Raw genomic sequence first — 27,169 nt, 5'->3', positions numbered from 1 at the left:
GTATAGAAATGATTTGAATCGACTTGAATCAAAAGAACATAAACAAATGGAAACTTGCTTCTACCTATAATTACCCACCCCAAACAGTCAAAATGATTGCTTTGTGAACGAATAATAAATGTGTTCGACTTTTGTTTGATTTTTGTCATACAAGTTATATGTAAGTACTAACATAAAACAATTTTACTTAGCCTGAAAATGAGATTGCACATTTAAGCAAATGTTAGATATAACGCATAATAAAATATTTTCATACATTTTCACAAGGTCTGTTTCTTTTGAACTGATTCTAAATAACGTCAAATGTTTAGATAGAATTAGGTGTTTACACTACAAAAGCTCATTCTCCGCCCCGGGTCGTCTTTCCCTAATTACAAGTCGTAAGAAATTACTGCGGAGCTCATTCGAAATTAATTGTTGCATATACTAAAATTAACGAAATTTCACTTAACAATTCTCGAAACTCGTGCTAACGAGAGAAATAACTTTCTTTGCGGGATTTTACATAGTTTGCATACAAATTAAAACTGCACGCTGCAAGTTTTAATTAATAAATTATGTTAACATTTTAATCAGATTTGAAACTCGGAGGTAATGCTTATTCGCTCCTTGAACAGACAACTTTGTCTAAGAAATTTGTTAGAGTATTATTTTAAGACACATTAACCCGGAATAATGGTACTAGAAGTTTTTTAAAATTCTTTCATCTTCAAATTGTGTTAAAAAATTGTTTGAAATTCAACACAAAATCATTGTCAGAAAATTATAGATCATAAATTCTATAAATCATCATTCTTTAAATTATTGTGACGTAATTCATTATAACCATGAAGTCGTGATGTAATTTCTCATAACTAAATCATTCGAAGAAAAACCATTTCATTTCATTATCACCATGTAAGAAAGGTAATTAATTTGCGGACGACTTGATATAATATTTAGTTTCCTAGAAAGTTCAAAATTAATTAGTTAAAGCTCAATTTCATCAAAGAAAAGCTCATTTCATCAAAAATAATCAATTGGAAATAAATTTGTTTATGTAAAATCTCTTAAAAAGTAGACAAGGTTCTTGAATCAACTTTGTTATTGAATCATGAAATACGAATATTAGCTTTTTTTTTCCAATTATTCATATTTTTCAAGAAAAAATAAATTGGCTTATTCAATTATAAGAGAAAGTGTGGGCAAAATGACATGGTGTTTGCTTAATGATATTTGTTTATTTAATAATATTATGGTCTCAATAATTTTTAGTTATCTTAATTTTAGCTACTGGTAGCAACTCCCTTCATAGTTCGTGATATTAAAGCTATATAATAGTCTTACTATTAAATATAACATAAAATACGAGGATTTGAACAGTTTGAATTATATTGTTCAAACAAGTTGATTGCTGAAATTGATATAATAAAAAATGCAAAAAATATTACTTATTTCTATACATAACTATACTATTGTCTATGGCAATAACTGATCAACATTGTTTTAAAAGTGAATAATTAAAAACATATTCGTTATCCTTTGTGTCGAAGCAATTGATAAATTTTTGTCAAACGATATGGGACAATTTTTTTGTACATTTTAATTAATTTTTTGTATATATCTGTCGTATGCAATGATAGTGTAAAACTATTTTCATATATTCTGCAATAAAAGCCAGATTTATATAATCCTCTTCAAACGCAGATACATGTAAACGTTAGTATGGTTAATCGGACAGATTTATTAAATACGTGTTGGAAATAGAGTATAGTTTTTTTTTAATTTGTAAAACGCTTGCCACAAATATGCAAATTAATAAAAACATGGTGAATTCCGTGGAAAATAATCCGTAGCAACATATAATTTATTTTGAATTATACTCTATATTTACATATTTTATTCAAATTCATAACCATATGTTTTTTGGTATTTTTATATTTTCTATTATTATTATTTTGATTATTTTCCCTTTTTTCTTACTTAGAGCAGAGCGGGGACAAAGATTCAATTTGCTTTGAGCAATTATATTGTGAAAACTAAACCAATTATATCACGACACATAACACATTTCAAATAAACAACTATCTGACTATGTTCAGAGTAAGACTATTTTTCAAAAAATTGTCACCAGGTCCTTTTTACCCCCAGAGATAGAGTAAATTAAAATGAACTGTGGGGAAGCAGATCCATTGTCTTATTTTTAATATTGAAGAAATATTATGAAATAATACCTACATTATTCAACCAATGCAAAATATAAATTTTACGGGTACATTTTTTACAGAGAAATAAATCTGTTTATAACCTTGATCTTTGTCAAAAATATTTATCAGCTGAGTTGGAATAATTATTTAATTAATTTATTTCTTGTAAAATTGGTTTGGTTAATCTAACTTACCGTTTTATACACTAGTTTTCATTGTTTACACCTTTGCCAGGGTCAAGGTTAATTCGATCCTATTTATATAGTTATAGTTTTATATTTATTATATAGTTAATTATCTACATGGTAAACTATTTATGGCTGATTGGCGTTAAATAAATAAATAAATAAATAATGAGTATGCAATCAAATGTTTCTATGTAGCAAAATCTAATCTTTTTTTAAGTCTGTTTTATAAAGTTAAGAGCCTAACTAATTTAAAACATTGACTAATTGATTGGGTATTATATACATATAGTAGTATGATAGTAGTATGATATATGTATAGTATACATATGATACATATAATATTATTTATATACTTGCTCATATTTATTAAAACTAGCATGTCTAGATGTCCAAATTATCATTTGAAACTGCAAATTATCAGGAAAGTGCGCAGTTGACAACGCTTTTTCATGCCAACAAAAATTTTCGATGTTTATTACCGAGTTCTGAATTAGTTTTGGAACTATTTCAGGGCGCAGTTCAAAATTATATGATATTCTAGGGAAACATATGGTAGTTTGGTGGCTTTATTAATGTTATCTACATTGGAAACTGAGCCGAGTGCCCCAAAAGTGGTTAGTGTCACATTACAATGGTTTTCAAACTAAGGTAGAACCAACGGTAGAACTCATAACATCAATGTTTTGAGAATGATAATAGCAGAAATTTAATATTGATTTTCTTACATAGGAATATAGATTTTCTTATCATAGATTATAATACTCAACTATAAGGATACTTTTAAATGATCCAGAAAAGTATAAGTAAAATATAAAATTTTTTGCAATTACTAAATTCATTCACAGTTGAACTTAATAATAATTTTCAATGATAAAACAAGCTCTCCAGTTTTTTTTTTGCAAATATTGCAAATGCTGTTTTCAAAAGTTTCGCATGTACAGGGGTCTCTATTTCTGTGACCAATTAATTTCCTCAGTAATCCAAAATATATTTATTTAACACTATTATAGTCACTAGATTTAACTTTAATACATAAATATAATTAAATAAAAATTTACAGGTATTTATTTAGCATGTTTGGTCACAAAATATGCTTTATCATTTAGCACTTCCTACCAGGAAAAACACAATAAAAAGTTAATATATTTTGAAAACACTGAAACGGGGATGAGGCACAAAGGTCTAACATAATTTTCAATCATTACTCTGTCTGAACTACATCTCAACACGTATAAAACAAACAACTATTGAAATAAGTTTAGCAAAACTACCAGTTAATTCCGAATTAGAAATTATTTTCTATTTTTTTAAATTTGTCATCTGACACTTTTTTAATTTTGAAGAGATTTTACAAAATAATAACTACATAATACTACTAGCTACTTAATTATATTTATTTTCAATTTACAGTGTTTAATCGTTTATATTTAATTCACGCTAATTAAGTTATCTTTTTATATTTTTGAGAGCCGATCTTTGAATGTTTACACTATTTATTGTCAAAATGTAGAGAATAAGTATATTTTACTATTTTTAACTTCCCGTAGGGTAAGTTATAGTAATCGCAAAAAATCGAAAATGAAAATTGTTATATATCTTTACGTTACAAAGGTTTCTGAATATTTTGGTATACCTTAGAAAAAATTTATGTGTGTGTATGTGTGTGTACGTGTGTATGTATGTGTATATGTGTGTGTGTGCGGATACAAATTTTCGTCGACGATTTCGGGAACACCGAACACTGAATAATTAAAAAAAAACATTCGATTCGTATTAATAAGAAGATGTGCTAATATTAGTTTTTAGCGAAGGCAGGTTTGGCCATTCCGAAGATAAGGGGAGAAAAGTGCCAGTTTTCAATAGATTAATTAGATAATAGCGTCCGATTATAATAACTCAAAACATTATACTTGTATTGACAAGATGAAGAGCTGTTCACATTTTTGGGAAGGCAGGTCCAGCGGTTATAGATTCTCAATAAAAATAAGTTAAAAAATGTTATTTAGGGATTAAAAATGTTTATTGGACTTATGTACATCAAATTATCAGATATTTTATAGAGATTTTATCAATATGTACATATTTTATGTAATTTTTTTTGGGTTCCGTACCAAGATTTTTAATTACCTAGTTTGCCTTAAGGCACGATGCCATGCACCACTCTAGTTTTTTTTAAGAATGCTTTATATACATATTTTTCAATGCAAATTTTCAAATGGGATTCAACGCTATTACAACCTGTTCACTGCCAATATATAAACTTTTCATACAACTGTTCGAATATTATTAACTTCCCGTAGGGTAAGTTATTGTAATGGGCCGAAAATCGGAATTGAAAATTTTTACATTTCTCGACGTTTTGAAGGTTTCTGAACGTTTTGGCATACCTCAGAAAAAATGGATGTGTGTGTGTGTGTGTGTGTGTGTATGTATGTATGGATACAAATTTTCGTCCACGTTTTCGGGCGTACGGATCAACCGATTTGAATGGTTCAAAAAACATTCGATTCCTATTGATAGGGAAAAGAGCTGATTAGTTTTTGGCAAAGGCAGGTTCAGCCGTTTCGGAGATACGGAGCAAAGAGTGCAGAAAATAGAAATCGAATTTTTGAGAGAATGGAGTATCCGATTTGAATGATCTAAAAAACATTCAATTAGTAATGATTGGGAGAAGTGTTTATTAGTTTTTGGCAAAGGCAGGCCCAGCCATTTTGAAGATACGGAGCTAAATATGTAAAAAATGGCAATTTTTGAGAGAACTAAGCGTCCGATTTAAATGATTCAAAGAACTTTCTGCTTGTCTTAACAAAATAATTGATTTTGGAAAAAAAAAATTTGTTCCATTTTTTTTTTTTTTAGTTTTTTGTATATCGAAATATTTCAGATTTTATTTTTAATTCTGACTATAGTTTTAATATACTTTGCAAATAATTTCAACTCTGCAATTCAGTTTATATAATTCTTATAAATATTAGACAATGTTACAATATTTATAATAATCTATTTGAAAACATTCAGTATTCCACGAACATTTCGTTACGGTACGGGAAATTCCAGCAATTTGCCCTAAGGCACGATGCCATAATTGCCTCAAGACAGAATTCCACTTACAGCTAGTTTGTTTTTAAGATAGGCTTTTTGTATGTACCTGTGCGAAAAGTTGTAGAACCGCTGTTGTACATTGTATACGACTTATTCCCTAGAGATTCAGTATCTAAAACATTTTGAATAATGCGACGATATTTCTCGATTACAGCGTCGTGTAATTAATCTTCGGTCGTACGGGAATTCGGTGATACGCGACGAACAACGAAATTGTTCTGACTAATTTAGTTAATTCTGCAAATTATCCGCATACACAAAGCCTGTGTTTATTACATCAATCTGTCATATTACATAAACAACCCTGGTTTAATACGCAATTGACACAATTACGGACGGAGAGTCTATGCATATAAAACTCGCGGCCGAAAATCCAATTCGAATACGTTTTAACATTCCGCAAACGGATTAAATGGTTTGTTTATTCATCGACTTATTTGGATAACGTGTTTGCGTAATTACTGGAAGCCAAAAATAGTGGTTGAAAAATAAATTCGAATTTGGAATCATTTAGGGACGCATTGATTACCAACAAAAGGTTCCGAGTCAAAATAATGCATTCGCTGCAATCTAATATAATGCTGTAGGCATGGGTATATATGTATGAATAATCTATTTAACCAATAAATATTAGATTTGTATATATGATCTGCCTGTCTAACAGTCTACTTGTTCATCTATCAAAGTGTCCTATTTGAGAGACTACATGTCTAAGTGACTTCATGACTAAGTAAATCCTTTTGCACTTGTCTACCCGTTTGTATGTTTTCTTGTCACTACTACGTTCCCCTACCTATTCAATTGTTAATCCTAGGTTTCTATCTTATCTACCTGTGTACCTTTCTACCTCTACACCCGTAAACCTGTCCTCGAATGTTTTTTTAATCAAAATCGCCGACGAATAATTGTATTAAAATTGTCTAATAGACAGATTGAGGAGTTATACACATGTAAATTGATTAAAATCGAAACCTACCAGAATTCTAGTATTAATATCTGCCGTCGCCATTGTAAAAAGTAGTGTATATTTGGCCAGATTTTCACAAAAAATACAAATCAGTCTTATTGTGAAAAAATTTGCGTGCACACTTTCATCCAATATTAACTATTTCAATAGCAGCTGGTATATCTAAATTCCAATATTTGTATGGATTTTTCATATAAGAAAATAAAATAACATGTATGCTATACTATCTATATATTATACTGAATGCCTTTATGTACCTCACATAAATAATGGGGAAAATCGTATAACATGACAGAAAACTAGTTCTTGTATTTATTGTTATAGCCGATTTACTCAGGAATAGTTTTAGCAAACGTTATTTTATTATCCGTAGTTCGTAATTTGAGTCGATCTTATTTGAACAAAATGCAATTCTATCTATTTTTATGTCTCAGTTAAGATTTATATGAATGCATTTCTAAAGTACAGAGAACACTAGTGGAAAAACCTCTTTCCTGACCTAAATTTTTAAACTTAAATAATGGCTTAAGAAATATTGACTCACATGTTTTATCTCAATAATTTTATAGAATAAGTTATTGTATTGGCATACAGAAGAATTAGATTTTTATGAAAGCAAAACAAATTATAATATATTTTATAAATTATAAAACATAAAAATTAATAATTAAATTATATATATGTTCAATATTTTTTGGGTTGATATATTAATATTTTAATGATTGATATTACAATTTTGCCTTTCTTTCATATTTAAATTTGAGTTGCAATTTCTTATATATGTACTGAAATAAAAACAAGAATTATAACATTAAATTATATTATAAAGTATAATTGCTAAATTGTTGTAATATTATATTTTATTTATTTATTTGATTATATATCGATTCCGACCAAAACTTATTATTTGTTTCAGTTCTATAATTGTTTAAATTTTATTCTGAATAATAAAGATCAGTGTTCTAAAATTCTTTATAAACCGCACTTGATGTACAAGATCTCTCCACCGTATTCATTTTGAACCAGTTTATAGACATCATTTTATCGATTTTAATATAACTCATGTGGATTAATTACAAGCCGTGTGTAAATTTATTATCTTCATATTGCTGTTAAGTATCTAATATTTAGGACTTTTTTTTATTAAATTTTAAATAAGTTAATTTCAATGCATTTTTAGAATTAATTAATAAAGTCTGTAATATTTTAAACAATTTGTTTTGATTATAATAAACTCAATTCCAGAATGAAGTTTAATCAAAATACTATATAACTAAGCCTAAGGCTCTTAATTTTGTAATATAGAAGAATAATATATATCGGGCTTTTTTGATCAAACATAATATTAAAACTATAGAATTTATTTCTGTGTAGATGTGCCTGTCCCGCATGGTGGTTAACAAAAATATATAGTAGATAGTAGTAACCATTTCAGGCATATATATTATTCAATTTTAAATAAGTTTTACTGACCTGTCCAAGGCTATAGCAACTAAGTGCAGAATGGATGCAGTGCAGCAGAGGACGTCGCTCGATGTCCACATATCACAGAGCTCCGGCCCGAGGGTCCAACGCTGCCGCACTTCGTAAACAGCACCTGATGGAAATAATGATGGAATAATATATATATATATATATATATATATATATACTGGCACTAAATATCAACAATATACAGCATCAAATGAATACACTTACAAACACATACGTATCTTATATAGGGTAGGGCGAGCCACAAAGTTACAATTCGATTTCAGTAATTATACTGTTTAATCCAAATGAATGACATCATAACACATTACACGTACCAAACAAACACCTATCAATGTGCTTTTTTACTATTTTTTGAAGTTCAAGTTGCATGAACCTATTTTTTTTACAAAAAATACTCTATATGTAGCCCTGGTTTGATACTGTGTCAGAAAAATTCATCAGTTGAAATAATTATTAATTTAATTTATATCACGTAGCATTTTTTTTTTTACCTTCATATACATTTTTATTTACTATTATTATATTAATAATACATTTGCTTTCAAAATAGTATCGGTAAACAATGCCATTTTTTACTTGATTTCGGAATATTGGTTTTGGAACTTTTTACTCGCGAGAACTTCCAAGTCTCGCTCTTTCCTAATACAATTTTAATAAGAAAAACATCTTTCATAATGTAATCATGTTGTCTCATATTATTTTCAGGGATGAAATAAACAAATATAGTTTGTGTCTTATAAAAATAAAAAATAAATGATTTTATGAAAATTTTGGTGCCATAAATTTGTAAACATAAATAAAAATTAATTCATAAGGCAAACTATGCTTGATTAGTAACTCACACATCCAAGCTTTGTCCAGAAAAATCTGATTAAAAATACCTCTGTATGCAAAAAGAAAATGAGCATGACAAGATTTTATTAGAACACACGGTGCCGCAGCAAACAATAAAATAATTTCGAGCGCCGGCATTTTTAGTTATAATAAATGAATGCAATAATAAATTTACATATATAGCAATAATAATATTGCATATTAAATTTTACTATAAACACTTCTGAATAATAGAACAATGGCATATTAGAATTCAATTATCAATAATACGAGGTAGAAGTGATCATTATTTTTTCAAAGTTACGTTTGGAGATGATAATATTTTTTTTTAATTTTGTTTTTTGCAACTTCAATTAATTTTTGTATTCAAACCACATCTCATAGGTTTATGGTATTTTGAGATATTCGGTATGACTATAACTCTATCACCAGGCAAAGTTCCATCAAAATCCCAGGAAAGTAAACCTGAGGTTCTCTTTGTAAGTGATTTATCAAATCTAGGTATATAATAACATTTTAGAGAATAAGTGCATAAAAACCTCGACTTTCATTCATTTTCAATTGTGTTTACAGATTTGTGGTCCCAAAAGTTATATAGAAAACCCATAAAAAAAGATCTGTACCACAAACCAATCTGCACATTTCCCACCTGATAACATGATAAATAGATTCAAAATTTTGAAAAAAAAATTGTAGAAAAAAGTTATCTGCTAATAAATAATCAGTGACATAGGTCAATAGTATATCCCAAATTTTTGAAGTTGGTGGTGCAGAAGTTTTTCAGATGAATGAAGAATAATTGACGAATGCAAAATTTGTCATATTTGGGATCATATACACTTCAACATACTCAAATTTTAAACTCACAAATCGTATTTCTAAAAAAAACATGAACGGCTCTTGCGAGAACAATTAAAACAGGTAAATAAATAGTCAATACAAATATGACAAGAATCATTCAATTGAACAATATACGACTGGGACAAATCTGTTTGATCATTTTCGAATCCATTACATGTCTATCATTTCAATTGAAAATAATTTTTTATGCTCCATATAATTCGAAAGCAAATATGCGTAGATTCCCATAATTGAACTTCATTCTACTCGAAAATTACTGACCAAATCCTCGGACAATATTTTTGCCTCCACATAATGCACGATTCATATAAGATTAAATGAATTCTAAGTCAGGTAATACAACATTCATTTTTAATAATATTCTAAATTCAATACATTTGAGATAACTCGATAACTCCGAAGTTCAGTACGGGTATTAGAGGATCAGATCGAATGATAGCGAAAGAATTATTATACTTTGCCACGTACAGACTTTTTCGATTTCAGAAAAATAATTTGCATTTTAAATCTATATTATAATAAACCCACGGCGCAAAGGATTTTCGAGGGAGTTTTTATTGAACCTCATGCAAAAATTTATTTGCCTCGTTGATTGTCTGATCGGAAAGGTATTATATTGCGCCGAAAATATAATGCTGATATTAAAAGATAGGAGAATTTAAATCCATCAGAGAATTCAGGTGGTCTCACGAAACAGAGATTGTGATGTATTGAAATGATTTTAATAGTAGTATTTTAATACATGTGAAGTTTTTAATATCCTATTTATGCAATCTTATGCATATTTACATCTATTGAAAACAATTTTTGTTATTTCGCAATGGTGTTATTTCAAGCAATTGTATTTTATATGCTGGTGCAAAGTAGTCTCGAGAAAATAAAAATAAACGGATTTTACGCTGAGAAATGATGTAATTGTTTTACATAAAATTGAATTTAGCCAAAACCCTATTTACACTATACCCCATCAACGCGAGTATTTGTATTGCCCCTACTCACTGATATGTGATATGTTTATTTTAATCCTCAATATAATCTATTCTTTATAGTTATTAATATCTCTACCAAAAAATGGGTTCTGATTGCTACATTAAATAGGGTTAAAAAAATACATATAGGGGAAGTCCCCGAGTGCTGGACACCTAAGGTTATTCATAAATAAATAAAAAAATATTTTACGAAACGTTTATTAAATTATTACTTATGTTAGAAGTTAGAAATGAAACTACATTAACAAAAACGCAACCTATGCTAAAAAATGATTAATACTATCAATCAAACTTCGGTAACAAAAAATATGATTCATGCATAAATATACTAGAATACTTAAAATATGAAATGCATAAATATACTAGAATTACTTCCATTGATATTTAGGTGACGCCGTGATTTTGCGCCTAAAACAGCAAAGGGTTGCTCCCGCCGCGGCCGTGCGCGTCACACGCGAGTCTTGGCACCTGTGTGCCAAAACAATTTATACTTGCTTAAATATTACGTATTAAATAGAGTGTCCGGCGGTAGGTGTCGTCTGGCGTTACGGGACTTCCTCTATAAATAGGGCTTATCTGGGCACGAAGATTTGATTTAACTTTCAGTATTATACTATCTATAAGCCTAATGAAATCACAACCTATGATCAAACGTATCAAACAAACAATTATCAAAATAGGTTTAGTAGTTTTCCCAAGTTTTCAAAAATGTACATAAAAATGCAAATTTCTCACAAAACCAAATCTTTATTTTCAGAGCTATTACAAATCTTACACACGGTACGGAAAGTTAAAGCAGTTTAACGCAATAATAGAGCACAAAAATAAAAAATACCAATGAAGCAACAAACAATAGTTATGAATATTTATACATAGAAGTTTAGCTCCTGATCCTGATAGCTTGATAGTAAGAATTAAAGGTCATTGCCTTTTCTTAAATCCAATATCGTTAAAAAATTCGAAACTTGACTTGAGTTTGAGATGAAGACGGTGGATTCTTTTACCCGTGACAATTCAAAACTCGCTCTACCCTATATAGTTACTAATAATAATATATATAATATGTACTAAACTATAATTTAATAACCCTAAACTTATTATTTTTTTTAATAGCAGATGCGTCTATTCCTGCTAAGCTCTAAAAAATTTAAAACTCCTAAAATGCTTTTACACAAGTACAAAAAAATAGATATTTTGCTGCAGATACAAACATATATATCATAAAAAGCAGAAACATCATTCCAGAGACAATTGCCGCAAAGATTCACATTTCACACCGCCAATTTGTTATGTTAGATTACCCCTCGGAGAACTCGCGAAACGAAGACACGTGCACAAGACAACGTACGCGTGTGACATATGTACTCGACGTGGAAATAAGAACAAAAGGTTGCATGACGAATGATCGCAGATTTATCAGCATCCTCTCTGATATCCAACAAACGTACCTTTATTTTAAAGAAATAGTTACAGTGCCGGCGTTCTATTCCGTTCAAGATAAATTAGTTAATTAAAATCGATTCTTCAACGAACGATGTGGAGATTCATCAAAGTGAAACGTGGAGATTTTGTAGTACGATATGCTGCAATGTAATGCATTTTATAAGTAATTTATCTATTGTGAATTGAAACATTTTCTTGATTTATATTTAGCTGAGTTGTTTTAATTCTGAAGATGACATCAGACAAAAATTGAAATTACCTTATTACCAGACGTTGCGATATATAATTTCAAATTTTATAGAACCGCACGGAATATTGAAACAAGTTGTTTTGGTTGCTGTCCTTTTCTGTTACATATAATGTTTTATCATAACATTTAGATAACTACTAAAAATCAATGGCATTATATTATTTTAATGTATAATGAATGCCCACATACAAACTTTTATAAACTTCTAAAAACCGTTCGATTCGTATTGACGATCAGACGGTTTGTTTAGTTTTTGGCAAAAGCAGGTCAAGCCATTTCGAAGTTTCGGAACAAAAAGTGCTAAAATGGCTGTTTTTCGATTTGATTGGTATTGATTGATTAAATAAAATAAGATTATTGCGAAGGCAGGTCAAGCGGTTCCGGAGATACAGAGCAAAATGTGCAAAAAATAGATATTTTGAGAGAATGATTTATCCGATTAGAGTGATTCAATTAACATATTGCTTGTGTCGAAATTCGTTTTTGGGCAAAACAGGCACCGGGGTTTGATTAGGAAAATCTTATTTTAAAATATATCGAAAATGAATATCAAAATTTATTATATGCTAATGAAAAGTATACAGTTCTTTAAAAAAAAATCCAATTTTTAACAAATTTAAGATTTTTTCGTATAAAAAATATTTCAAATTTGCCAATCAATATGAATGAAAATATATTCAAAAATTAAAAATTACACAAATGATGAATATCGTGGTGAATATATATTTTTCCATATATGTCAGCTAAAACGCAAAAGTTTGATATTCAATTAGTAATTTCTGAACTAATTTCTAAAGTTTTTTTCTTCATAAATTCATAGAAAGAAGAAATTACAGTTCAAATCGTGCCCATTGCAGTTCCACACGTATAATTCATACGATTCTTTCCATGGTATTTTAACACGAAATGTAATAACTATACCATGTTTCAGCATGAAAACAGTTAGATTTTATTTGTTATGAATATGGTTTTGCACGAATATATAAAATTGGAATGCTTGCAAACCGAAAAAGCAAAATTGTTTACCGATATATTCATAACGAGATATACATTCGCAATCGAAAATAGTTATTTGTATTTGATGCACAGTTGTTTTGACCAGAACTGTAATGTTTGATACATATATAATAATATAATGTTCCTAGTTAAAATGTAGAACATGGTTATCGTTTAGTCTAAAATGTTGACATAATTGAGTAGAATAGGATTGAATATTACATATCTTTAGTAAATTGAACGAAATGTGATGCACGGTTTCTTTTACAAACAGTATGCTTTAATTAATATTCTTATAGTTTTCAATATTTAGGAAGCTTTCTAATTGTTTTTTCTAATAATTGTGAAGAGAAAACATAAGTTAACTAATTTTGACATGATATTGTAAAATTGAGTTTATCGCTTGAGTTAAGAAAATTGTGAAATACTCGTATATCTAGGATTGAGTTTAAATGAGAAGCATTTTTTTTTACTTTACATACCACATATTACGCTCATTTTCAGATGCAGTTACAAAAATCTGAACTTAAAAACATTTTCTAAATGATTTATTCTTTTATAAAACAATGTCGTGATAATAATTCTTTCACGCCGATAAAAATTTAAGTATAATATGTAAATGAGTGAGATTTCAAAGTCCCAGGTGATAAATATTCATATTTATTTTATATGTCCATATGATATAGGTGTGCATGTGTACGTTCCTAATTGTATAAATGCTTAGCTTTTTGCTTTTTATAATAGTGATTATTATAAAAATGTCGTCTATTTTTAGAAAATCAAAAAAGTCTCAAATCAAAAAAAAAAAGTTTCAAAATTTGGAATTTAAGGTATAAGGATGTTTAACAGAAATCACACTTGTTCCATGGTTACTATTTTCATATAGTGCAATACGCGGCACAAGGGTCAAAATTGATTTTGAGCACTCATATTGTGAAAATTAAACTAATGATAACGGAACGAATAACACATATCAACAATCATTTTTCTGCCTATGTTTAGTAAAACCCCCAGCTAATTCATCATTTGAAAAATGTTTTTTTTTGCTGTTTCTCAAAAATTTAGAGCCAGGTCCTTTATACCCCATAGGCTGGGAAAATTTGGACGGCCAGGGAACAAAAAGATCCAATGGTTTCTATAGAGATTTTATAAAATTATAGCTGCATTATTCAATCAATGCAAAATATAAATCTAATGGATGCATTTTTACGGAAATAACAATATAAATAACCTTGATCTGGTATTTCGTCTAAAATATTCATTAACAGAGTTAGAATAAATATTTATTTAATTTATCTTATGTAGCATTGTTTTTTTGAACTTAATATACTTCTTCATTTACAATTTTAAATTCGAGGGACATGTAAAAAATAAGGATCTGAACGCTGTACACTCGCCGCGCGAGATACTAGGGCAAATCCGGCAACACCATTTTCATTGTTGATCTTTGCCACTACATTCCAACTACCAGAAGATCACTGCAAAGCTAAGTGCCAGTCTAATAGCCATCCGCGATGGAGCGCGCAATCGCCCTCACCGCCAGGTGTAAAATCCGTTCAGTCATTCGATTTTTAAACGCGAAGAAGCCTACACCTAGTTACGGGATCCATCCCGCTGACATAGCTTATATCTAGCCACAAGATCCTCCTTGCTGATAAAGCATATTTTTAACTATATAAGTAGCAAGATCTCTACATTCGCGGAGGATAATCTTTGCCAGTACTTACACCAGTCCAGTTATATAATTATAATTCATTATATCATTATATTGTAAAATTCAGTTATTTTATATATTTTATTGTAATTTTAAGAAATAAAGTTTTTTTATTTTATTCTCGAATAACGAGTATAAAATTGGCGCAGTCGGTAGGATTGAATTCGGGATCGTCTATCGCAGATATCCATTGATTTCAATCATTTAGAATTCAGAACCAATAATTAGTAAAAGTGATAGAAAAATCGATAGGATTGAATTCGGGATCGTCTATCGCAGATATCCATTGATTTCAATCATTTAGAATTCAGAACCAATAATTAGTAAAAGTGATAGAAAAATCGATAGGATTGAATTCGGGATCGTCTATCGCAGATATCCATTGATTTCAATCATTTAGAATTCAGAACCAATAATTAGTAAAAGTGATAGAAAAATCGATAGGATCAATTCAGGATCATCTATCGCAGATATCCGTTGATCTCAATCATTTAGAATTCGGAACCAGTAATTAGTAAAAGTGATAGAAAAATCAATAGGATTGAATTTGGAAAGGTCTATCGCAGGATTTCCAATCAATTCAAAGGTGATTGTAGTTCATAGTGTGCAAAAGTGCAAGTGAAAAAATATATATATATTGTGTGAAAAAAGTGCGAAGAGGAAATTCGCCGAAACATCTGGAACTGGTGAGTGGAAAATTTTAATTGATAGTAAAATTGCCATCCTCCCTTATCCTTCAATCGCTGGAGATAAGAAAGCAATTTTTACAGTTTAAATTTTCTTAATTAATTAATTGATTAAAAATATATATACCTACAAGTTTATTTTATTTTTGCATTCCATTGAAACATAATTCCACGTACGCGAATTAGTTTATGGAAATTGGTATTGATTTTATAGAGAACTTAGCAAACTCATTAGCAAATATGTCCCTTCAAAACATTCCCAAATTTGATCATATATTGATCGACACTATTCCAATTTTTGGCGGTAACCCCGCAGAACTAAATTCATTTATTTCAAGAGTTAGGGAAATCAAGAATAGATATCATGACAGTAATAATCCGACATGTATACAAAACGAAATTATTAGGAGCGCAGTTTTTTCGAAACTCTATGACAATGCTAAATATGCTATAGAAATTGCCAATGCTAGAGAAATAGATGATATAGTTAGGGTATTAATATCAAAATTTTCAGACCGTAGAGATGATATATCTTTAACTTTTGATCTCCATCATATGAGACAATTACCAAATGAAACCGTTTATCAGTTCTATGAAAGATTTCAAAATTTGATTACAATTTATAATAATTATATATACTTACACCTTACAAACAAAGAAATCATCCTAGATAGATGCAACAACTTCCAAAAAAGTGCCTTGGCCGTATTCATAGCACACGTTAAACAACCATACAGTTCACTTCTCAGAAATCGTAACGTTTCGTCATTAGAAGAAGCTTTAAGGATTATAGAAAAGGACGACTATGTTAGTAGTGTTAGAGATGACTCAGACCATTTTAGATACAATAGTAAAAGAAATAGTAAACCACAAAGCTATCAGAAAAACGTCTCCAATTTTGCACTTCCTAGAAATTCAAATACGGCAATTCCAAATTATAAGAGACAACATCATTTCCAACCACATTTTTATAATCCACAAATGTCCCAACCAAATAATTTCCAAACAAATAACTTCCAACCAAATAGCTTCCAATCAAATAACTTTCAAACAAACCAAATGACTCAACAACCATTAAGACCTAACCAACAAAATTCCCCATTTCCAAATCAAACGAACAATACAACAAAAGGTTCTGACTGGACACCTATGAGTGGTGTATCAACTATTAATTCCGCAAATAACAAACAACGACATAACAGACTCTACAATTTAGAAAACATTGATTTAGAACAAGATTCATACTCTGACGAACCACATGTGGATTTTCAAACGGACGAACAACGACAAAATCAAACATAGTTGAATTTCACAGTTTTCAAAATTATTCTCTTCCTTATATTCAAATAAGAAATCCAGACCTAAAAATTTTAATTGATTCAGGCTCAACGAAATCATTTATTTGCCCAGAGATTGCTAATAGATATTTCAAAAGTTCCATTTATTTTGACCCCTGTACAATAAAAACAGCTCTATCAACGCACACAGAAAATTTTGCATGCAACATCCCAAGCTTCAGTGAATTCAAAAATAATGAAAATCTTTCATTCCATCTATTTAAGTTTCACGAAATCTTCAATGGGTTGTTAGGAATTGATAACCTTAAAAAATTGAAGGCGCTCATTGATTTTAATAATGAATTGCTAGTATTACCTAATACTAATTTAAACTTACATTATTTAAAAGGTCCGGCAAAAATACTTTTTAATCAACAGATACCAGAAAGATGCATTCAAAAATGTAAAGTCCCAGTTAACATTAAAGAAGGTGAAATTCTAATTACACCAGAAAGATGCATTCAAAAATGTAAAGTCCCAGTTAACATTAAAGAAGGTGAAATTCTAATTACAAATCAAAATTTTCCTAATCATTTCATTCCAGATACCGTAACATTAGCAAAAAATAATGAAGCCATAGTTGAAATTCATAACCTAACAGAAAATGAAATTAACTTAACATACACTAAACCTTTAGAAACAAAATCTTATAGTTTTTCTACAAACAAACCTGATTCACATGTAGATTTCCCACATACTGAAAATTTAATACAGACAGACCACTCAAATTTTGAAGAGAAAAATGCCACTATACCTGTCCACTCCAAATTTTATAGATACCCAAACATTTACCGTCACATAGTAAAGCACAAGTCAGATCGAATAGTGCCTAAATGTAATACATTATTTTCACCGAATGTTGTTTCTCCAAATAAATCGCATAATATGATTTCAAATTTCAGAAATTATAAGTATAGGAAAAAATGATTCATTTAATTTTCACCGGTAGGAATAAATTGATGACTCTCGAATCACGCCTAAGGTTTCACGATACAAAAAATATTGACAAATTTTAGTTAGTTTTAATAGTACTTCAAATAAATTTAAAAATATTATATTTTATTATATTACGTTAATTAATAGAAATAAATTAAATAATTTTCAATGCTGCGTAATGAATTAGATAACGAAGTCAATGAACATGATTACGTTGCTATTCATCCATTTCATTTATTATTATATTTTGATATTATATTTTGAATCTTGAATATTCAATATTATTATGAAACATAATTTTTATGATAATGGAATTATAAGAATGCTTTTCAATTTTGAACTCAAAATTAAGCTACGAAAATATATAATATCATTTTAACATAAATTTGATTAATTATATTTTTATCATATATAAATATCAATTGAATGTTTTATTATCGCAAATTGAGAGAAATTGGTATCAATGCATATGGTATCCAATTAACTCAAACAAACTAACTAATAAAATAGAGTAGGTAATAACAATTGTTACCATAATATAGAGAATAAATTAATGAAAATATTTTAAAGAATATACCACTAGTAATAAATCTTTTGCGTTGTATGTCAACGATAGCGAATATATTGCTGACATTACAAACATTTTAACTTCTACTTTCACGTATTCAGCATTTAAATTAGTTATATGTAATGATTTTAAAGAAGATATTATTGATGTAAATAAACAAAAATTAATAGTAAAAACAATTCACGAAGATTGTTCTAACCATCGAGGAATTAACGAGAACGAATCGCGTATTAGACAAAAATATTATTGGCCAACAATTCGTAATGATATTACTACTTATATTAATAATTGTACATTATGTTCTACTGAAAAATACGACAGAAATCCACCAAAACAAAAATTTTCTATTTCCCCTACAGCTTCGAAACCATTTCAAATTTTACATTTAGACTTTCTTACAATTAGTAAACAAAAACTTGTCACAATCATTGATACATTTTCTAAATATGCCCAGGCATATCCTATTGCTTCTAATATAACGCAAAATATAATTAGAGTTCTAATGTTATTTATTTCTCATTTTGGTGTTCCTGATACTTTAATTATGGACAATGGTCCTGATCTAAAATCTTCTGCCTTACAAGAATATTTGAAAATGCATAAAATTAATATCCACTACATAACTCCTTTACATCCAAATTCAAATGGACCTATTGAACGATTTCATTCTACTATTCTAGAACATATACGTATTCTCAAACGCGAAAATAATATTCTTAGTATTCTTGACATTATCCCTTATGCTATTAATGGTTATAATAGTTCTATACATTCAGTGACAAAATTAAAACCATTTGACATTATTTCAGGTCATCTCTCTACGAGATCTCCTTTTGACATAGACATAGAAACAGAAATTCTTACAAATTATTTAGAAGACCACAAACAACGAACAAAGTTAATGTATGAGAAAATTTTTGAAAAGAATTATAGCAACAAAGACAAAACAATATCGAAACATAACGAAACAAGACATGATCCTTTGCAATACGACGAAAACACACGTGCATATTTAAAATCAAACCCGCGAGACAAAACCGCTTCACGTTACAAACAGATACAAGTACAGAAAGATCTAGGAAATACAATTCTTACTGACAAGAATATTACGATACACAAACAAGAACTCAAACGTCCAAAAACTAATACTCAGCAAATCCCACGTGAACAAGATGTTGTTGTTTCAACTAATAATATTACACCTAGTACTAGCAGCAAACAGTGATCAAATTTTTCTTCAAGAATTAAATACAACTGGAATTTTACCTTTTGAATTAGGAAATGCAAAGTTAATCGAAAAATATCATATTTTTATTCATTATGTTAATACAGATTTGATTAAACAACAGATTACTAATTTGGTTACAGACTTTGATACACTTTTATCTATTTTAAATAATAAACATAACGATTATTTGAGAAGATTAGATTCATACATTTCTTTGACAAATACTATGATTAATGTTATTAAAGATAAATATAATATTATTAGACCGGTTAGAAGAATTAAAAGAGGACTTATTAACGGACTAGGTAGCATAATTAAGGAAATTACAGGGAATTTAGATGCACAAGATGCCAAAAAGTACGATGACGCTATACGTATATTAGAAACTAACGATGAAATTTATGCAAAAACATTGAATAAACAAATGACATTAAATAATAAGTTAATTGAATATTTTAATGAAACAATTATTAATATTAGAGAAAATGATGTAATATTAAATAAGAAATTGAATGATATCAATGATTATCTAAAATTCGGTAGTTTTAGTCATAATGAATATTTTATAGCTAAAGATAGTTTAGAACAAATTAATTATAGTTTAGTTATTTTAACAAATATTTTAAACGATTTAGAAATATCATTAGATTTAGCTAAGATGAATTTAGTTCATAACTCAGTAATTAAATTAGATGATTTGAATTTTATGATTAATACTGTAAAGAATTTATACAATGTAGAATCATTACCATTTCCCATAGACGATAGTAATCTTCACAAATATTATAATTTACTTAATATTCAATATTATTACACAGACGAAAAAATTGTTTTTCTTATCAAATTTCCAATCACTTTACCTGAAACCTTTAAACACTATAAATTATACCCAATTCCAAATACAGAAAATAGAGTCATTATTCCACCAAAACCTTTCCTTACATTTGGCAATAATAACTATCAATTTGACGATACAAATTGCAAAGAAGTTTCAGAAAAATATTTTTGCAACATTAGACACATATTATCAAACGACGAAGAATGTATCATAAAATTATTACAACTAGATAACACTCACATCAAAACATGCAATGAAATTCAAGTCAACATTACACACAATATTATAGAGAAAATAAATAACGCACACTATATTCTTTTACTAAGCACACAATCAAGAATCGATATGATTTGCAATCATCAAGAAAAAACTAAGTTTATTAAAGGAATTTTTCTTTTAAAACTCCCACACTTATGTAAATTCAGCATTGACAAGAAAAACTATTACAATCAAGAGTCGTCTATAGAAGGAAAAGCAATTATTTTACCAAGATTTAATTTCAACTACAACATTTCAAAATCATCCGAACCAATTGCAATCAAGTCAATTCAAGTAAATGAGCTATCTAAAATTAAAGAAGATCAAGAACAAATTCATAAACTCTATGCAAGGAAGACTGGAATTAACAACAACAGCATCGTGTCAATTATCATGTATATAATATTTATAACTATTATTATTATTTATATCCTGTTCAAGTATTGCAGACAAAGATACAACAAAAGAAATTACAAATTACTCCAGAAGTAGAGACACCCCAAGAACAAGAGAGCCACAACCAACCACAACCACCAACCTGCACCCCGAGGTTTTTCATCTAGGGCCGGAGGAGTTACGGGATCCATCCCGCTGACATAGCTTATATCTAGCCACAAGATCCTCCTTGCTGATAAAGCATATTTTTAACTATATAAGTAGCAAGATCTCTACATTCGCGGAGGATAATCTTTGCCAGTACTTACACCAGTCCAGTTATATAATTATAATTCATTATATCATTATATTGTAAAATTCAGTTATTTTATATATTTTATTGTAATTTTAAGAAATAAAGTTTTTTTATTTTATTCTCGAATAACGAGTATAAAATTACCTACTGAAATTCATAGACAGTTGGAAGATGTTTAAGACAAAACTTGCATCAGCGTCCAGCACGTCCTCAAATGGTGCAGAGAGTTTTCCGAAGGACGCACAGACGTTCACGACGAGCAAAGGAGCGAGAGGCCATCGTGTTTTGGGACCGAAAAGGTGTCTTGCTCACAGATGCCTAAAGGGTCCCTTATAAATTCGGACAGGGGCTGCAAGACGCTAACGAAACTTAAAAGAGCTATGCAAAATCGCCGGAGAAAAAGACTGAGCAAGGGCGTGGCGGCGGAGTTCTTCGAAACGGGTTTTCAGAAGTGGAAAACTCTTCAGAAAAAATGCGTTGAAAGATTTGGCGACTATGTAGAAAAATAGTTTGAAATGCAAGCTTTCCGATGGTATACATATTTATTGCAATAAAAAATGCCTCAACCCTGAAAAAAATGTGGGAACCTTATATTTTACATGCCCCTCTTAGTTTACTCCTTTGCCAGGGTAAATTTTCACTTGGGCCTTTTCACCCTACCTTAAGTGACAGCTTTTATAAAGTTTATATAAGAAAAACGGTTTTGAAGATATCAGTGGTAGACCTTTTTGCCCGTGGACCTTTAAGCCCCGCACTATTCTTTCTCATCATTCGAAAAAGAAAAGTGTCAGTAATCAGTGAAATCCATTCAGCATAAAAATAGTCTATGCTGCACAACCACACGAATGATTGATTAATGTATAATTGTTGAATCTGTACAAAATTTATTCAGATTTCAAATATTTATTTACACAAACTGGTTTTAAAATTGTACCCCAAAACATAATATTAGATATAGTATAAGATACATATTATAAAAGATTCTATATCTTTTAATATAAGACCACTTACCTAGCGGCATGACGAGGCACGCGACGAGCAGGTCGGCGACGGCGAGCGACAGGATCAGATAGTTGGCAACGTTCTGCAAGTTGCGCTCGATCAAGATTGCCGCTATCACAAACACGTTCCCTGGAAAACAAGCAGAAAAATAATATGATATACGATTCATGTACTTCACAGAAGAGACGTATACTTCTTACACTTGAAATTGATAAAAACATGAAAAATGTAGAATATGTCAAGGGTTGTGAAATGTCACACGTAACGAGAGAGTTGACGTCAAGGTTATATTATAAGAAAATGTAACGGTTGCTTTTGAAAATCTTGCTAAGTCATAACATAAGTCATAAATTCACAAAAATATTCAGCATTGAGGAGCTACTAGTGTTTTTCTCGAATGTGCCAAATTTGTCATCACTAGTCCTGGGTTCAAATCCGAGTGACTTGTAATCCATATCCAATTATTAATGAATTTTTTTTAATTTAATATTCTTAACTTCTAGTATTTTTTTAAGATTCTGAATGAAAAGTTTGCTTGTTTGATGTTTTTGATGATGAAAACATCCGTTTTGCATTTTATGTTTTTTTCAACCTTTCAAATGAGACCAAATTCGGTAACAGTATGTATGTATATGTGAATGTAAGCTGATTTTTTTATTTTTTATCCAGGTTTTCTTGTAAATGGCTAACGATTAAAAAAATTTAATAATTAATTGATTTGTGGCTATTATTATTGCTGAATTGATAAATTTGGAGATTTCTTAGGAATTAGCAAAAAAGTGCTTTTTGGCAACAGTTCTCTAAAAAAAATCTAAAGTTAATGGATTTGTGCATTGTTTACAGAAATGTATTAATAATTATCTATTAGGTTCATTATATCTGTATTTACACAGTATCTGCAGTGTACTGTGTAAAAAATATTACCAATAATTTAAATAATTAAATAATATTTTGGACCTCGTACATAAATACTTAATTATGTTCGTATTTTACTAGACTCAATATTTCATAAATAAATTTATTAAGTTTCTCATAAAAAATGCTACGAAATTTATAATTTAATTTAACAACGAATGCACTATAAAGTCTTACGAAAATTGGTTGAAATATATAAATTAATAAAAAATTTGGAGTACTTTTAGGACATACAAAAACGTATTTGTGCACTATAATCAAAGATATTATAAAAGTCCTTGCAAAATATCAATTGGTAATAGCAATGTTTTTAGTGAAAGCTAAATTTTATTTTTGAAACAGACAATCAAAAATATTATCCAAATATCTAAATCTTAATTCCTGTTGTTTAAATCAATTATTACACATTTCGGAAAGTTTATTCAACTTGCCTTAAGACAGAATGCCACTTTCAACCACTTATATATGTAATATTAAAATTGATAGTTATGTTGTTATGTAACTATTAATTTAAGAGATTTTGACCGATTAACTAAAGATTAATATAAAGATATTACCTAAAATTTATTTTAGGAAAATACCTTCTTATACACGGTTCAATTTCCGTGAATTATCCAGAATTACGGAAGTTATGTTCTCAAGAATCACCAAAGTTGCAACTTTGTACTAAGAGAAGTTTTACAGTGATGTTCTCTACTGAAAACAAAGCAATGCGCTTAAAGTTTCATGTGGAAAGATGTTTCTTTGGTAAGTACTTCGGGAGAGAGTTTCCGAGTAAAAATATAGATAATAAATAAATAATTTAGAATCACTGATTGAAAAATATATTTAACTCGTCTGCTTTTTGATAAAATAATCATAGTATTATTATGATGTATCAAAATTGATAAGTGATCAGTTTTTGCAAAGATCCAAGCATTTTAGAGATAAGGAGCTAAATGCGCAAAAAATGATAGTTCTTGAGAAAACGATGCTTTTGATTTAAATTATTTAAAAACCTGTTGCCTTTATTGACAAAACGATTAATTTTGGCGAAAGCAAAAACAAACCAAAAAATTATAACAAAACTTTTATTTGGATATCGAAAATAATTTTAATTCTAGCTGAAATTCTGAAGCAAATTTATATACTCAAAATATATAATTTTAGATACTACCCTTCATTAAGTTCTATTTTTCAGTAAACTTATATCAAAAGTCATCATGCAATTCATGAGCTCTTATATTTTGTCTGTAAAATACGAATAATGAAAGTTTAAGCTCTTATAATAAATATATTTAAAAACATTTTATATTCTTCGAATATTTTATTACGGTAGTACACGAGGTTCCAACAATATCATATCATAATAATTCTGATTCTGAATCTGATGCATTTGAGTACAAAAAATAATCAAGTTTATGTCAATTGGACAACATAATTTTACTAAAGCATTACATATATTACAATTTAAAAAAAGAAAAAAGAAAATAAACTAAGGAATAATATATCAAGTTTCTTAGTTAATCGAATTTTAATACTAAACTGTCATCTTTAGCTTCTAATTATCTAATTTATTATATCACATTTAAAAAATATTATAAATTAATTATTTTTTTAGCTTCTGTGATGTTATAAAGATATAGAATGATAGAGTCCTGATAATCAAAACTTTGAAAAAGATTTGATAATATACATACTAAAATAAAGTATAATTTTAAGAAATGAAGGCACTTATCTATATATTATAAATTTGTATTTATCCAAAATATATAATACATGAAAGTATTCTATGCATTGATCAAATATTTTATGTATATACTTTTTACGTGAGAGAACAAAAAATGAATTTCAATAATTATTACCATCGTCAAAATGACAGAAAGGAATATTTAAAAAAAAACTTATTATCTCCGTTCGAATATCTCCTAATGAATAGTAATGAAAGGCTGTGATCGATGACCCGGAAGACTAATGATTTGAATTCCATACAAATTACGAATGTAAATGAAGGGAGCGCTCATAACTTTGATGTTATTTCTTTATTTAACGAATATCTACATTTTATTTTGAATATTTAATGAAAAAATGCTTTGACATCGAAGAAAATTAATGCGAAAAAAATATCATTAAGAGTAAATGCCAATTATGATCACAAACTTAACGTTTTTTTCTGATCACTGTTGCGAGGCGGCACTGATTCTGCGAAATATTTGTCACGAATAATATACGATATTTTATGTCGTCCACGAAAATGTAAACGTACGACTTGTTTTTTTGCAAAGCATTTCTGAGAAAACTTTTAAATTTATACCTGCGGGAAAGATGTTTTCCATGTCTTATTTTCCAAAGTTAATTCGATGACATATCTATTTCGGTGCTCAGGGATTCAAATGAGGTAAGTTACTAATACTGCCCCTGATGTAGGTATCCAATTTTAGCATCAATGTGGGATACCAATTCAACCTTATGCCATTTTGAATTTGGAATTGATGGCATATTTAGCTATTCGAAAGGTATTCGCTCCGAAATATTTTAGTTAGGATTACGTAAATGGAAATTTTACCATAGCGAATTCGGGTATAACAGTTCCTAGTCAAATATTATATATATGACGATATTGACCCATCACAATGAGTATATGCGCAGGTTCCCTAGGGAGATATATGGGATGATTATTATTTTTTCTACATATAGTATTTTTTGTATCTATAACAATTGATTTCGTAAGACTCAAACTGAACATTATGAATATAATAAGTTAGTGAGTTAATTCACTAATTATTTATTACAAATGTAGTATTTTTATACTAGTTAAATAACACACAGGTATTATTTCAGGTATATCTCCAGACTTTTCCAGGACACAGGTGCTGAATACTAAAAAATCAAGGTAATTTATATGAATTTATTCTCATTAAGTATAGTTATAAGTTATTTAATCAATTAATAATATATTATTTCGTAATTTATGTTTATATTGAGTTAGAAATGTCTATTTAGTTTATTATAGTGGATATGTGGTAAATATTCATTACATGAGAAACAAGTAGTAATTTCATTAAATACCTTAATAATAATTGTTAATTTTACAATCATGTTTATAAAATTAACATAATTGGATACTGATACAAATTCGTACAAAACTAATTGTGGCAAAACAAAACTAACGTAATAAAACAACAATATTAGCTTTTTATAAAATGGAATATTAAATTAGATACAATATTTTACTACAATCATCTTTATACCACGTGATAAATAATATTATGATTCAGCTTTATTATTGTATTTATTTTTCGAAAAGGATTTTATTTTTGGCTAAATTAGTCATTACATATTTTATATTAAATTATTGTAGCGGTTCTGAAAATATTCTATGAATGTGCTAAGGTAAAAAAGTCGCTTTAATCAAAAACTACATACGTATTATTTTATTATAAGCTTTATTAAAGCTTAAACAAGATTATTATAATGATTTAGAACAAAAACACATAAAACAACAGAATACAATACTGAAACGTGTTCTTTACATAAAGCCAAAATTTTTCAGTAAGATTTATTGTTTTTAACTTCTTATGAATATTGATGAAGGTTAAATCCAATAAATGCTATAAATAACCAATTATTAAATATTATATCAATAATTATGGTTAAAACCAAATTATTGATTTATTTGTCATAGAAATTAATGAAAAAACAGCCAT

At 28.7% G+C, this 27,169-nt stretch overlaps 1 protein-coding gene across 1 annotated transcript in view; it reads right to left on the bottom strand.

Moving 5' to 3' along the window:
* Positions 1–25,798, bottom strand: part of LOC113367006 (5-hydroxytryptamine receptor-like) — a 64,545-nt gene extending 38,747 nt beyond the window's left edge. Inside the window, exons 1-3 of the mRNA XM_026608639.1 lie at positions 25,777–25,798; positions 22,578–22,697; positions 7,917–8,040 (exon numbers count right to left, since the gene is read on the bottom strand). Of these exons, the coding sequence (XP_026464424.1) occupies positions 7,917–8,040; positions 22,578–22,697; positions 25,777–25,798 (266 nt within the window). The remainder of the gene's footprint in view (positions 1–7,916; positions 8,041–22,577; positions 22,698–25,776) is intronic.
* Between the last annotated feature and the right edge of the window lie 1,371 nt (positions 25,799–27,169).

This window comes from Ctenocephalides felis, unplaced genomic scaffold (assembly GCF_003426905.1).
Source record: "Ctenocephalides felis isolate EL2017-DRISC unplaced genomic scaffold, ASM342690v1 CF-g0.4_SCAFFOLD_01170, whole genome shotgun sequence".
Lineage (NCBI taxonomy): Eukaryota > Metazoa > Arthropoda > Insecta > Siphonaptera > Pulicidae > Ctenocephalides > Ctenocephalides felis.
Note: the sequence above shows the minus strand (reverse complement) of the source record. Positions and strands in the feature narration are given on the sequence as shown.